At 42.1% G+C, this 15,365-nt stretch overlaps 1 protein-coding gene across 15 annotated transcripts in view; it reads left to right on the forward strand.

Moving 5' to 3' along the window:
• The window catches only part of syne2a (spectrin repeat containing, nuclear envelope 2a), an 80,740-nt gene that overhangs the window by 21,153 nt on the left and 44,222 nt on the right, over positions 1-15,365 (forward strand). For 14 of the 15 annotated variants that reach the window (XR_013767518.1, XM_079180299.1, XM_079180294.1 and 11 more), the window contains 14 exons: positions 76-183; positions 694-991; positions 1,381-1,559; positions 3,186-3,501; positions 4,255-4,419; positions 4,606-4,935; positions 5,043-5,179; positions 5,367-5,496; positions 7,352-7,522; positions 7,607-9,052; positions 11,341-11,511; positions 12,609-12,764; positions 12,928-13,169; positions 13,276-15,313. Coding sequence is in view for 14 of the 15 variants with exons in the window: in XM_079180299.1 (XP_079036425.1) it covers positions 76-183; positions 694-991; positions 1,381-1,559; positions 3,186-3,501; positions 4,255-4,419; positions 4,606-4,935; positions 5,043-5,179; positions 5,367-5,496; positions 7,352-7,522; positions 7,607-9,052; positions 11,341-11,511; positions 12,609-12,764; positions 12,928-13,169; positions 13,276-15,313 (5,887 nt within the window). In the remaining variant the exon portion in view is untranslated. The remainder of the gene's footprint in view (positions 1-75; positions 184-693; positions 992-1,380; positions 1,560-3,185; positions 3,502-4,254; positions 4,420-4,605; positions 4,936-5,042; positions 5,180-5,366; positions 5,497-7,351; positions 7,523-7,606; positions 9,053-11,340; positions 11,512-12,608; positions 12,765-12,927; positions 13,170-13,275; positions 15,314-15,365) is intronic. The other variant, XM_079180306.1, reaches the window with a different exon arrangement.

Below are 15,365 nucleotides of genomic sequence, written 5' to 3' on the forward strand. Positions count from 1 at the left end.
GAGCTACAGTGTAATGTGCACACTGTACATGTGAGTCTGTGTCGTGCCTGCATTCATACTGAATGTGTTTTGTAGGCTGCAAAGCGAAGGTGAGCACTTGGAACAATGGTTGCAAGGCGTTGAGGGAAAAGCAGCAAAGGAGGACGATCTTAGTCTCCTGCAAGAGGAAGCACTTCAACAAAGGTAAACTGTTTTCTGATTTCAGATCTATGCCTTCTAGCTTGGCATTCATTGTGTGGAATTCAGCAAGTCTTGTCCAAAGGTCTGGAGGTCTAGACTCTTATCAGGCAGTGTGCACTCTTATATTGTGTATATTTAGTTTGTAGTGGGCTACAGTTGATATCATCACTAAGTGATAGTAACATCTTCCAAAAGGTGATAAGGATGATAGGATGTAGATGCAAATATGATCAGTTAGACCGTAGAAAGTAGTAGAAACTAAAATGTAACGTATAGCACACTTAATTAAACAGCCTGCAGTAGTTCAAATGTTGGGTTTTGTGATGAGTCAGGAATGATGGAAGTTGTAAAGCCTGTTATTCCGTGTACACGACTGACTCATCCATAGCTACACGGCTGTTTGTTGTCACACAAAAGACTGTAAAGTTTGTAGATTGAGGATATAATTAATGACACAACTTAGAATTGATCCCACTTTTTTAATTTAGCATAATCATAATCATGTAACCGCAGGGTAAGAGCAGAAGCCGTGGATCAGCTCGTGTCATCCTTACGAAGCAGCACATTGAAGCAGTCCGCTCTGCTGGAGGAGAGCAGCAAACTGTTGAAACGATACCACAACTTTCAAACCAACGTGCTGCGTGGCGCCACGGAGAAGCAGAGCTCTCTGAGCAGGGACGTCGAGGTGTTTCAGACCCTTTCAAAGTCCACTCAATCCTGGGTTGGAGAGCTGAGACAAACCCTTGACTCTCCACTTGGGAAAAACCTCGGCATCCAGAGTCCCGCAGAGCAGCGGCTTCAACATGCTCGAGTAAGAAAACATCACCCACTCTGACTGAGCTGCTCAGTTTCTCCACATATCTAAGTCTGCCTCACCTGTGTGGGCATTCTACATCAGCAAAATGTATATATGTTATAATAGACTTATATGTTATAATATTTATAATAGTATTTTAAATAAAAAGCGTTTTTTATACTGGGTTCTCATGTAGTTTTAAAATGACAGATGTGTTTTATGTCATACAAGGGTGTGGCCACAGAGCTCTCTTGTTTCTTTAATCTACATGTGTTTCTACTTGTATAATACGGGGGTGTCCATTGTTCAACAACACGCTCTTCAGTCCCTGCAGTGAGAGACTGGTGCGCTGGCAGTGTAGAGTGTTAAATAACTAATCTGTGAGAAAAAAAAATGTATTTCAGGCTGTAGCAAATATGGCGGCAGAGGGGGAGGCTCGCCTCGAAGAGCTCAGAGTTACTGGAAATCGTCTGAGCCACAGACTGTGTGATGGCGATGGCCTGAAACAGGACATTCAGGGAAGCATTCAGAAAACAGAGGAGCAGTGGAGGGACCTTGTCCAGTCAGGCCAGTCTCATCACAGGTGAGTGGAGCCAGATAAAACAGGCTTGTTTTACACCCTGACGCATTGTGCTGAAGTGAAGCTATGCCTGGACATAGAGGACTTGTTGAGTCCTCACCTATCCGTTTACTAAGATTTTGAGGGAAATGGAAGCACATAATGCACACATCCCTTCAGCTAAGTTTTTCTTTTTCGACACTTTCCCAACTCATCCACTAGTTCTGCTTTGCCTGAGAGACAGCTTTTGCTCTCTTTTTACCTCTGAAATTCTTCTACTACCAGTTTCCTCCTGTCAACCGCTGATGCTTTGTTCCACGTACAGTAGGCTGTGGTATAATTAATCCAAACCCCTGACACCTATGCTTTACCTACCTTACAAAATCCCTGTGTCTAAGTGCTGCCGGAGCCTGTAAAACTGCCTCCCTTGGGTTCCACTTCCTCCCTGCTGAGACTGTTGCCTCTGTACTCCTTATGCTATATCTCTAGACACTTACAGTCTCTTGCTTTTGCACATTTAAACTCTCTCAAGCTGGCGAGGTAGGGAGCTCCAAGATAGCGTTTCCATACAGGGCAGAGTTCTGCACAGGTCTGATTGTCAAGATCTTCACACGCTCCAGCATTGCGCCCCGCCACCCGCACATACTGTACGACCAATTAGTTTCGCCACCGAACCCGACCTGTCGACACGACCCGAAACCACAAATCCTATAATAACCAGGCGCTGTCCAAATCATTTGTTGAGGCAGCTCATTTTAAGTGATAATTTTGGCCATTTCATACATGTGATACTTTAATACTGTCATTTTAAAATGACAGTAATTAAGGAACTAATATTTAAATAATATTTTTAGCTTATTATCATAATATTAAGCACCACATCTCCAGTTAACATGCCTGTTAGTAACGCACCTGATTGAAGTGGTTCTCGTATTCCAGGTGGTGCAGAAGACAGTGAGCCAACATACAAAGTAGTATTATCATTTAATTTCAATCGCCTACAGGCCTATTTGTTATCCAACACCCACAATGAAATTGAGACAGAATATAACTCATGAATCACCTTTTTTGTGGGACAAAAGATACATAACGTTACAGTCATTTAGCAGACGCTTTTATCCAAAGCGACTTACAATTCAGATTCTATCACATACATACACCGTAGGCACAGCTACGGGAGCAATCTTGGGGTTAAGTGTCTTGCTCAAGGACACATCGACATGCGACTAGCCACAGTCGCCCAATATAGATACCCACAAATACCTGAAACGATGCAGGACTCTGATACAGGGCCACACTGTTGAGGCAGATTTTGGCTCCCAGACACTTTCTAATGTAAAAGCTAATCATTCTCTCTCGTTTCTCTAACATTAAAAACTGTCAGAGGCCAAAAACAACTCCTACTTGAAAGCACTCCCTTTATAACTGAATACACCTTGATTTCTCTGGCATAACCTTCCTCCCAGCCCACTTTGTTTGTGTTCAACTTGACAGCTTTTTGGTACATGATGCTGCTGTTGTGATGTTTGTCATGTCATCCATGTAAGCCCTTATCGGTGGTAAGCGCTGCCCCCTCTGAAGCCTCTGTTTTAGTATTGCATGAATTCTGAGTGGTCAGTTATTCTCTCTTTGTTTTTCTTGGTGCTTCAGGGTTCCGCAAGCTGATCCAGACCTCACCTCCTCCTACCTGGACCGAAGACAGCAGGCCAGCTGCAGAGTGGAGGAGCTGCAACAGAGAACTGCTCAGCTCCCTACTTCATTCCCCTGGCCCGGCTCGTCCGAGCGCAGACAAATCTGCCATCTAGCCCGTCAACTGCAGGATGAGGCTGAATCCTTGAAATTAACTCTTACCAGCCTGGCTGAACAGAGGAGGGAGATGGCCGAACGAACCAGCGACACCATCTGGAAAGATCCGTCCTTGGCTGAGCTGGAGACCCGCTGTTCATCACTCATGGATGAGCTGAAGGTAGAACATATAGAACAGCAATTCATATTGGACAGAAATTCCCTAGCAGGGGTAGCAGACACCAGGGCGTACTTCTGCAGTTGCAAGGGGTAAATGGAACGTCGAATAGTATCTTATCAAATAAAAAAAAAGCATAAACTAACTAACCCGGCAATGGATGAACAATTAAATAATTAGCTAAAAGTAATGGATAACATTGAAATAGTTTAAGTTGAATGCATGAGCTAACGGTAATAAATGAATGGTTTCGAGTATACTACACTTAAAGTGGTAGTATAATGGTAGTTTTAGTTTTGTGACTGCATAGTACACATTCCCCACCCAGCTGAGACAGCTGTAACACCTGAAAGCCATATCGTTCTTTTCCTATTTAGAAATCTATTTAGCATGTTGTCATAATTAGCCAAAAGTAAAGGTCAAACTGGTAAAATAATAACCTAAAAATGAATGGATAAACAGGTGTAATGGATAAATAATTACTTTTAATTTCTTAAAATCATTGGATGAAGAGGTAAAAAACATTATTGAGTACTAACAGTGTAATAAATAGGCAAATAATGGCATAATATGTGGTGTTACGTTTAAATCAGTAGAAATGATCACATTTGGAACATGACAGGTTGGGTGGATGAACGGATACTTTGGCTGATCCGATGGGATGAAGGAGCTGCCGGATTCATTTAATCACAATAAGCCTGGGAAATGATTTATGAGCCATCTGACTGTGGCTTGGTGTGCTTGAAATGTCCACAGGGAGTGTGTTCCAGCCTGGAGGAAGGTGTATGTAATGAGGAACATTTTGGCCAGTCACTGCAGGACTGCCGCCATAAATTGACATCCCTGCAGGAAAGGATGTCAGCCTGTCATGCCCAGAAAGAAAGCTCAGCTGGGCTCATCACTGATGCACCAGCTCTGGAGGTGAGGTCCATGAAGTAAACTGACCCAATGAATCAGGAACAAGCTTCTGATACATTTTTTTTTTATTTCACATTTCTTCTGCATTGAAATGGACATTTTTATGAAGAGGATGGAGACTTTCCCAACGTTAAGCCACCATTATTGTATTTCTGTTTCTTTTCATCCGTCCCTCTCTCCACTTTCCAGGCTTTGCTACAAGAAGTAACCGACATAGAAAAAGAGCTTTTACAAATTGTAACACTCAAGGACTCCATCACAGCCAGTTCCACAGCCGAGGCCCAGGCCAGCCTCTCCCAGCAAGTCAGCAACCTCCAAAACCAGAAGAGGGCACTAGACAGTAGCATCAGAGGAATCCTGGCACTGCTCACAGAAAACAGCAACCAGAGAGTTCAACGAGTGAAGGGAGAGGTCACCTGTGTACAAACGGCTCTGAAAGACCTGGCTGAAAATCTGTGTGGGAACTCTGAAGTGTTGCCTGATATCAGTCAGCTCAAACAGCAGTGGTATACAATACAGGTATTTTTTAAAGATCCTTTAAGATGTTGCTTCCCCCCCCGAATAACAGTGTACAGCAAGTTAACGGGGAAATATAGAAGCATCAAAAAAGCATTTGTCTCCCTCAGGACTGTGATACCAGGCTGACAGAGTTGGGTACAAGAGTTTACGACCTGCAGAAGACTGGAGAGTCCAGCAGTACAAAAGAAATTCTTCCTGCAGATGTCACTTTGACTGTTGATGCAGTTGCTAAAGACCTTGACAGGTATTGTACCTCATTTTTCATTTCAAAATAAAAAAAATGTTTGCCACAGTAAGAAGGCAGTCCTCTACTGCGGGATTATTTGGGTAATGAGGAGTTGATGGAAAAGTAATTTTGAATGCAATTATCTAAAAAATGAAGTTGGTCTCTCTCTCTCTCTCTCTCTCTCTCTCTCTCGTTCTCACTGTAGCCTCACTTCCATTTTTCGAAAAAAGAAGCAGACGTGTGCAGAAAACACAGTTAACAGAGTGGGACAGGTCATCAACCAGCTGCAGCATTGGAGACAAACAGCACAAGCTGAACTATCATCACCCAGCCAGGTAAAACACACCAAAATATTCATACATTATTCTATCAATCTATTTATTAAAACCCAGAATATTACCAAAAATGCACATTCATCTAACAAGCTTAAGAAAACTTTATATTATTTGCAATAAACTTAAAAAAACAAAAGACAAAGAAGTACATGTCATCAAGAATTAAATCTCATGTGTTCAATCACTTAATCTAAACTTTTCTTGTAAGATAGGACCATGAGAAGTTCAAGCCAACAATGGGTTTGTTTGTCTCTTAAAGGTTATAATTCAGAGCGTATCTATTGCCTCCAACCGGTTCTCAACATGGCGTCGGCTCGCAGCTAACGGTGCTCACAGGGCTAACAGTGCAAAACAACAGCAACGGTGCTGACAGAGCTAACAGTGTTTACCTGAGGGGGAACCTGAGAGTATGCGCAACGCTGCTGCAATGACTCTGTTGGTCTGCAGAGCGGCGGCCATGAGCCAACCAGTGGGGCAGGCTCACAAGCTCTAACATGTACGAAAGTGCAGATGATGGCCGGCCCTGCTATGTCAATAAAACACGAAGAAGTTCGGATTACAACACACAGGGAGAGCGACTTCATTCTCTGCGCATGTAGTCATTACTACACTATAACTTTAGATAGCAAATCATTGTTTTGCTGCTATATTAATGCTCTGAATGTCATCTACTTTCAGCCATGTTTGTGGCTCTTAGTCCCAAGCCCCTTTGATTCCTTTTGACAATGCAAATTTGTAAAAACGTGTCACAAATTTGAAGTTTATTTTCAGCACTTTCCTAAAACAGCTTGGCACTTTAGTTTTCACTTGACATTATTCAAACAGCAATAGATGTTGCATTTTTGGGGGCAGTTTGGCCATTTCATGGGATTCGTTGTCAATAAGAAAAATGTAGGACATGGTAAAATAAGATTGGTTCTCAATATGATTACTTTTACGTTCCACATGAAATACAACAGTGTAGCCTGGGAGTCTTAGAGAAATAAAATAAAAACTCTAAGTATGCTCAATTTAGGTCAGCCCATCATGCTGTTGTTTGTTGTTTGAATCCTGGCGAACAAAGTGGGTAGCATCCACAAATGCAAAAAGAGCAAGCCATCCAAACCCATCTAGGCCTGCACTTTGTGTTAATACCAAAACATGGTGAACATAATAAACAGTGCTCACTGGGAGGATGGGGCTAATTTTGTCCAGGTTTGTTCTTTGGCATTACTAAAGATCATAAACATGTTGTGACTCATTTTTACATAAGCTTCACCGTCTGCTGCTACCAAAAACAGCTGAAAGCATAACTCCAATTCCTGTTTTGCCAGTCTTTTTAGTGATGGTCTTAGTATGTAAATGTACAGTAATTATACTGAAATTTAAAAAATATGTACTTTTTCAGCTTATCTAACCATGATATGAACTAGATAAGGTTTGGGCTTGATTCTTAAGGGAAATATCTCAAGAACCTTAGGATTGATTATAATTCAATTTTGTACAGACATTCATGGTGCCCAGAGGATGAATCCTAATGATTTTGATGATCCCTTGATTTTTCATCTAGCCCCACCCCCTGTCAGAATGTTCACATATCCTGTGAAATATCGCTACGTCCACATCTATTGATTGTCACAACACTTTTTACAAACATTCATGGTTTCCAGATGATATTTCCTAATGCCTTTGGTGATTCCCTGACCTTTCCTCTTCTGCACCATGAGGTTAACATGTGTGGTTTTAAGTGAAATGTCTAAACAGCTATTGGATACATTGCCATGCCATTGTGGGTATACATTCATGTTGCTCACAGGACAAATTATGTAATATTGTTGAATTCAATTCTGAAAAATATCTGTCTGTGCTCTCGTAGGCAGCTCTTGATGAGGGGTTGTGGCTTCAACAAGGGCTTCGTGAAGTGCTCACTGAACGAGATCTTATTCTTAACTGTCTGGGAACAAAATTAACAAAGAAACTGGAGACAAGTGCTTCAGATGCTCTAAATGAAAGCACATCTGTACTCGAAACCTTATCTAAAGGCCTGGTGAGTTTCAGAATTGTAACATACACTTTTATAATGATGATGATAAAGAGATTCTGTGGTTAATAGTTTTGTTCAATTTAACAGGTTTCACAAATCAATCCATATCGTTGTGAAGTGGAGTTGGACAAAGATTTGCCAGGCAGAGTTGTTGAAGAAACGTTTAGAAGTGAAAGTGATGCTTCACCTGATAAAACTCTGGCCGCGTGTCCTCCTGCTTCTCCTTCTGCAATAAACAGCAAGGACAACTCTGAAAACGATCAGAATGACAACAAACCTAAAACCAAAGACACTTTGGAAACAACCAAAGAAGATGTAACGAATCAATTCTCCTCCGCAGAAATCCGAGATGATACTGGCACATTGGACACTGATAGCAATCCTTTATGCAGTGGGCTTAGGACACTATCTGGGAATAACACTTTAATGTCAGACTCACTTCCTGCTCTCAACAAGAGTTTAATAGCTCGGCGAGAGAACACTGAACCATTGCAGGAAGACTCTGCCTCAACCCAGGACTCAAAACTGTCACTTAAAGACACAGACAATATGAATGAAATCAATTCACCACAAGGTGTCACACCTCTGGTTAGATGCCCAGCAACAAAGCCTGAAGATGTCCCCATTTCTACCACTGAAATTATGTCTCAACGTCTAGCAGCCCAATCTGAGACATTTAAAACAGTTTCTGATGCTCAAGAAAAGGAGAAATACTGTGAGGACATCAGTGTGAGGCCAAATAAAGTGTTCACAATAGTGTTGGACATGGAGACAACCGAGTTCCAGCTACAGGACAATGTTGGAGCCAGCAGTCCAGATGTACTCAGATGTTCACAGGGGGCAAAGATTTGCGATGCACAGCTCACAGCATTTTCAAGTATTCCTGAGAAGAAATCTGGAGTCTTTACAACGTTATCGAGCCCTGAATCAGATGGAACAGACTTGAAGATCCACTATACGAAGAGCTGTGCAGTAAATGATGATGCTCAAGTGATGAACTCACTGCCAGGAAACCCCATGGCATTAGTACGTACAGAATTGGAGAAGATAAAGTCTGCAAGTGCCACATTTTTGGGCAAAGAAAAGTCAGAAAGCCATGAATTCATGCATAATGAGGTGTTGACTTCCTCCAAATCGTGTGGCCCTGTTGCTGAATGTCAGCTCACTGGTGCACATGCAGCAGAAACAACATTTCCGGATGTCAAACGAGAGGAGACGACAGATTTCTGTCAGGCTGAAGAGCAAACGATGAGCTCAGTCTTGTGCACTGTGGAGGTAGATGCCTTAACTGCAACACAAACACCTGCTGGTGACAATAAACAGCTGACTGTTGCTGACACGGCACAGAGTGCCGGTGCAGGACAGTTGCAGAAGGCAGAGGGAGAAAACACGGGAGAAGGAAGTGACCCTGAAAGCCTGGAGTCCAAACTTTCCAAAGTGCCAAAAAGACGAGTCAAAGCCACGCCGCTATTTGAAGAAAGGGAATGGAAGGTGCCTGCATCGCTGGAGGACACTGAGGTGAAAAAGAGACAGGTAGATGTCAAATTAAAAATAACAGATTTTCCATCTTCCCTGCATCAACCTTTTTTTCTCATTCTTTTTCTAAGAATTTTGCTTTACTGTCTTTTAATGCAGTGGTTCCAGTGTTTTTTGGATTGTGACCCCTCAAAACAATGCCATGTCTCCCTGTGCCCTTTGTCACCTGTTGTTTATGTCCACCACTAGTTTCACCAAAAAGTGATATTTCCACTTGTTCCTGAAGACTTCAAATTATGCAATATACAAAAACAACATAAGTGTAGCTCGAATTAACTTGGTCTTTACGGGGTGCCATTATGTCCTTCTGCATTAGCACATAGTGGAGACCTAACCGTAAATGAGAAGGCAGAGAGAGAGAAAGTAGGAGGACGTGCAACAAAGGTCCAAGCTGGACTCAAACAATGGCAAATTGCGATTACATAGTCAGTTGCCAGTAGACCTACGCCACCAGGACATCCCATAAAGGATCCTGACATATAACATGATAAAAAGACGTGCATTTTGAAAAGCGATATAATTGGTGGCTGCTCTCCAGACAAATGTTTGTTAGCCCTGCTGGCAGAAGGCCCAGACGTCCTTGCTTTCCAAAACGTCTTATATGTAACTGGGTCTTCTGTGACATTTACAAAGCGCTCTTCTTTCCTTCTCTTTCCTTCATGTCAGGAAGGGGCTGTTCAGTGAAAGTTTATTGCTGACATTTTGTAGGTGTTTCATTCAAAATTCAGTCCTAAATGTATCTAAAACGTAGTTCCTTTTATTCCTCCCACCATTTGGCATTTGAATGTCCTACTTTTGCCAAAGTCCCTTCATACAGTTTTGGCATTCATCTTTTTCCCGTTCATCCAGTGGAAAGAAACATATTTTTCTAGTAACAGATAGATGAAATCTATGTTGCATATTGCCTTGTTTATTGCACAGAATGAATTAGACATTGCAAAACAAAATGATGCAACACAGTGTGCAACAAAACACAAAATTGCATGTTAAAAAGTGAAAACAGGACGAAGTAATATACTCCGTTAAACCCTCCGTCGCATCCAGGAATGTCTACCGAAAATGGAAAATTACACCAATTCAGAAAGGATCCTTCTGCTCAGTGTGCAGGAGCTCCCATGACAGATCTTGAATAAAGAATAAAGATGATGAGGCAGAAATATTGGCAGCTGACAAAAGAAGTACCTGCGTTCTCTGACAGGGAGGGGGAAAAAACAGTATGAGCTAGATGCCAGAAACAGAGAAAAGAAACACTAATTAGTACATTATTCATGTTAATACATAAGCACTTAAGCATCCTGCTAATTTGGTCATTATCTACACTGACAGTACAGTACTTTGGTAGCACCTTAGTCCTTTTCTTTGGCATTTCTTTCATCAGGGGAACACTATATGCTTAGGATGCTTGTAACAAAGTAATGTATTCAGTCATTAGATGTGTCTTTGATAAGTACTAGCCACAGTGCTCAAAAGAATTTGAGGAATTTCTCACAAAGGCAACTTGTAATTGTTTGTGAGTTATTACAGTGCTCCTTCTCGCTGTAAACGGCCGACATTTGTTTCCAAGGAGTGTCCTAAAATCTACCAAAATGTTTGTATACTATAAATGTCCTGACCCTAATTTGACTGCTGATTCAATTCATTGAAGTGTGCTGCACTGGGGGAAGTCAACAAGTTGTGTAAACAAGTGTGTACAAACAACAGATTAGAGTGATCATAATCCAGGAGACGGTTACAGTACAATTTAGAATAGAAATAAAAAGAATTACAGATATTTGTGTTGTGGTTATGCACTTAAATGTTGACACCACTTTTGAGACAGAGATATTTGACTGAAGATATATATTTTTTCCCCCAAAGAAGATCAGAAACCTCCTGTTCCTTTTCAAATCGTCTTCCCGCTCTACCTGCACTCTGCTTCAAGACACACCTTGGTCATGGCCAAAATATTTCCCAAGGCAACTCCCCTGTAACCTAGCAGTTAATGTCGTGTTTCGGTGTTTGTCTTGTCTAACCAAGTTATAACAGATCACTTGTTTTTTTTTTAGAGAAGCAAGGGTGGAAGCACTTTATAGATGAATAGACTAAGTCCTTCTCCCTCAGGGCAGACTGCTCCCTACTCAGGCACATTCCTGTGTTCACTGTACTGACTCGCCGGGCCACAGGCAACATCATCATTTTTACCACTGTGGAGCAGGAAAAGAACAGGAAACTGTTATTATCTGTGGACAACCACAGGAGAAAAGGAGGCTAAACCGTGACACCACCCCTGTCTCCTGTGTATGTAGCGTCAGACCCAAGAAAGCATGGAGCCTGAGAGGACAGCGCCGGGTTCGGCACCTGATCTGCCGGCTGGGGAGGCGACAGGTGGATCACCGGAGTACTACAAACACAAGTCCACCGTGCAGGATGTTTTGTCTGAGATCCAGAGCTTGGTGGAAAACAGTAACATTATAAATGTGAGTATCAACTGGTTTTGATTTTTTTTTAATGACTTTCTGCATCTCTGTTAGATCTACTGTAGACTTGCTTTGTTGCAAAACGTGTGTCTGCGGGTTAAAACACTGATTTATAAAAGTCTGAACTTTAGAGTTTGTACAAAAGGTTGCATTCTGAACTAATCTTTGGATTTGAGGGGGCGGCTGTGGCTCAAGCAGTAGAGCGGGTCTTCCTGTAATCACAAGAAATGCGTTTTAATCCCCGGCTCCTGCTTTCAAAGTGTCCTTGAGTGAAACTGCACTAGTTGCTGCACTACTCCTTAAATGCTTAAGATGTGTTCTAAGCAGAGGTCAAATTTCATATATGTGATGATTAATAAAGGTTTTTATGTCGGGTATTTATTGTTTGTGACACTGTTTCCTGTAATTGCGCACAGTATGTTTAACGGACAAAGATATGAAAATCATAATTTAAGATTTTAAACATAACTGCATTGCGTCAAGTGTCCAAAAAGGGGAGGAAGTCAATTTGAATGGCATTCAACAGTGGCCAGATAAGAGCAGCAGCGTTGTGATTGATGTTTGTGTATATTCCCATGATGCTGCTGACAGGAAGGTAATGATTTCCTGCAGGTTCATTAGTGGGTCTAACTACTCTCAGTATACAGTCTGTGACTTGCACTCACTGACCGAGTTTGACTCTTATTTCTATGCCAAGTATGATAATTATAATAGTATATATATATATATATATAGTATAATTTCATGTCGACATGTAAAAGCCAAAGGAAGATGAAAACTAGAAGATATAAACCAAGCAAACTAGGCTTGAAAGAAATTGACGCAACTTTAGTAAACAGTCAGTCATTTAAAAACATTTTTTTTTACCAATAATACCAAACATAGTCTAGTCCCAGACTCTCAAATGTGAGGATTTACTGTTTTTCTTTCTCTTATGTGATAGTAAATCAATACTTTTAAGGTGTTGGACTGTTGGTCAGACATCAGCTTGGGCTGTAGTAAATTGCAACAGGCATTTCTTCAATATTTTCTGATGTTTCCAGTATAACAAAGTGTTTTAACAGCTTTTTCTTTGATTCTTGTGTTTGTTATCTTAGCGGACACCACACATTGATTTGAATTGGTACCTGAAGTCCTCTCCTGGTGAATCACAGATTCGATTGTTACGAACTGTAGAAAATGTTCTGGCATGTCGTTATCAACCAGCACAACTCGATGTCACTGCAATGGCCAACCAACTGCAGGAGGCAGAGGTATACACTTCTGTTTACTTTTCTTTTCCTTGAATATAAAAATGTACTTGGCTGGGAATTACATTTTTGATGTAACTGACCTTTTCTCTAAAGGAAGTAAAATATACATAAATGTACAAAAATGGCAAATCATTTTATCTGATGACTGTTCTGTCTACTGTAGGACTACCGACACTGTGTGCAGGAGCAAGTGGCTACTATGAAAAGCACGAGTGGTGCCAGGATTTGTGATCTGGATGCCTTGAAAAGAGTTGAAGGACAATGGAGTGCTGCACTGCTGGATGCCTCTGCCACAGTGCAGGTCAAAGCAGCACAGCTGGATCAGGCCAAAGAGTATCGCAAACGGATAAAGATCACCAGAGCATTCCTGGAGGTTGTAGCAGCGGAGAAGGACAAGATGAGCTTGTGAGTAATTCTTTCATTTAAAAGTGAGGTTGTCCTCTAGTTAAGATCAACCTAATAGTCTTTATTTGTGTACCTGATAAACAATAAACTCATATTCCTTTTCTAGAAGTACTTTGAGAAGCAGTGCTCTTCAAGCTGACAAACTCCACGCCCTGCTGCAAACCATGGTACAGAAAAAAGACATGATGGAAAGGCTCCTCCAGATAAGTAGCCAATTCTCGGTCCACTTGAGCGACGCTGAGAGTTCAGGTGTTCTTCTTGCCCAGCTCGGAGATGTCCAGGAGGAATGGAGGCTTTTAGAAGGAGGCATCAAAAGAGCTCTGCAACACGCCTCAAGCTCCGCCTCTCAATCCTCTCTTCTGATAAAAGAGGCCGAACAGCTTAAAGCCAAGCTTGACGCTCTTCGGCAATCCGACTTTCAAAGCCATGACAGCAAAAGCGCTTTAGAACTTGTTTGCCTGACCACAGACCTAAAACTGTACAACCAGCTTTATCTGCACTTACAGTCCCAGACAGATGCTCTTGTTCATTTCTCTCTGGGTCAGAAAGAAAAGGATGAGCTCAATCGTAGTCTTAAGGAACTTAGGTCCTTGCTAAATGTCACCAAGAGCAAGCTTGACACTTCCACATACAGCTGTGGCGGCATTTCTTCGGCTAAGATCAACAAGCAATTACAAGACCTGATCATATGGGCCAAGCAGGCAGAAATCCACATCTCTATTGGCAAAAAGTCAGCCCTTTTCCCAGAGGAGGCCCGTATTCAGATTGTTGAGATGAGGAAATTTCAGACAGACATTTGGTTTAGAAGATCCAAGATGCAAGTAGAAGTTGAGCAGATGAAAGCTGGAGTCTCTGATATGGAAAATGAGGAAAGTGACCAAATATTAAACACAATACATGACCTGTATGAAGCCATTTCTGACAGCTTGGATCAGGTCCTTGACACCATGAAGAAAAATCTGCAGGAGAGGGAGAAACTGTTATGCCAGCTTGCTAGCATTGATGCCTGGCTAGCAGAAACGCATGCTGAAAGAGACCCCTGCGCTCATGTTGACAATGTTTCAAAAGCTGATGTCAGAATGCTGGAGAGCGAGCTAAAAAGTCACAAATTAGCCGCAGTCGAGATAGAGGGTCAACTAAAACGGGTGGATGCAATAGCTGACAGTTGCGGGGAAATAGCTGTAAGGTCCAGTCCAGGAGAGAGCCGCTACCTTGTCAACAGACTGTCAGGCCTTTGGACAGAATTAGTCGGGTTGCTAGCTCATGAGAAAGCATCCAGCTGGGAATTGGAAGAGCTGATTCATGAGCTAACCACTTCCGATGAGGAGTTATCGACCATTGAGGCTAGCTTAAAACAAATTTCCACTGATTTGGCGCAGCAAAGGTTCCCTTTAACACAGGAAACCCTGTCAACCATTGCACATTTGAAGCACATGCTAATGGAACATCAGTGTCAAGTACAAGGGCTTAAGCACTGCCAGGAGGCAAGGCGAAGCTCCCTGCTGTCCACGATTGGGGAACTTCAAGACCAGTGCAAAGCTCTTGGTATTAGTGCCGTTGAGCAAGACAAATATCTGCACCTGAGGAGACAACTGGAGGAATCTAGGGACCTTGCTAAAGAGCAAATCCAGCGTGCCAAAGATAAAACAATCAGCATGGGTGAGAGGATCTTGCTATGCCAATCACTCTTGGTTGAACTTCCTTTGGTGAAGACCCAGTGTCAAGAAGTGGCAGACCAGTTGGAGGTCATAGCTCCGGAGTTGGAACCATCTGAGCTAAACCCGGAGAAGCAGAAGATTCACCACACTGTGGAAACTTTAGTCTCCTGGGAGCATTCTGTCACAGATGATATCAAAAACCTAGAGGCCAAGCTTCTACTAGGCCTGGATTTTTCCTCCGAACGTCTTGCCTTAATAGAGCTTTTCCAAAGAACAAGATTGGAGCTGGAGGGAGTGGAACCAGTAAATCCAGATGAAAAAGCCATAGATATTGCACTAACAAGGAATTGGATTATTTGGAGACATATGGAGTCGGGGATGCGGGTGTTAGAAGGTCTGGGACGGAAAGAAAAAATGAACCTGAAAAACAACAAGGAACTGTACTCTCTCAGGGATGCAACCATGCAAGAGTGCCATTTACGAATGGTAAGCTTTAACGTTTGGATTAATCCAGCCTACTTTCGTGTTTTTTTTTAAA

This window comes from Pholis gunnellus, assembly GCF_910591455.1.
Source record: "Pholis gunnellus genome assembly, chromosome: 19".
NCBI classification, from domain to species: Eukaryota; Metazoa; Chordata; class Actinopteri; order Perciformes; family Pholidae; genus Pholis; species Pholis gunnellus.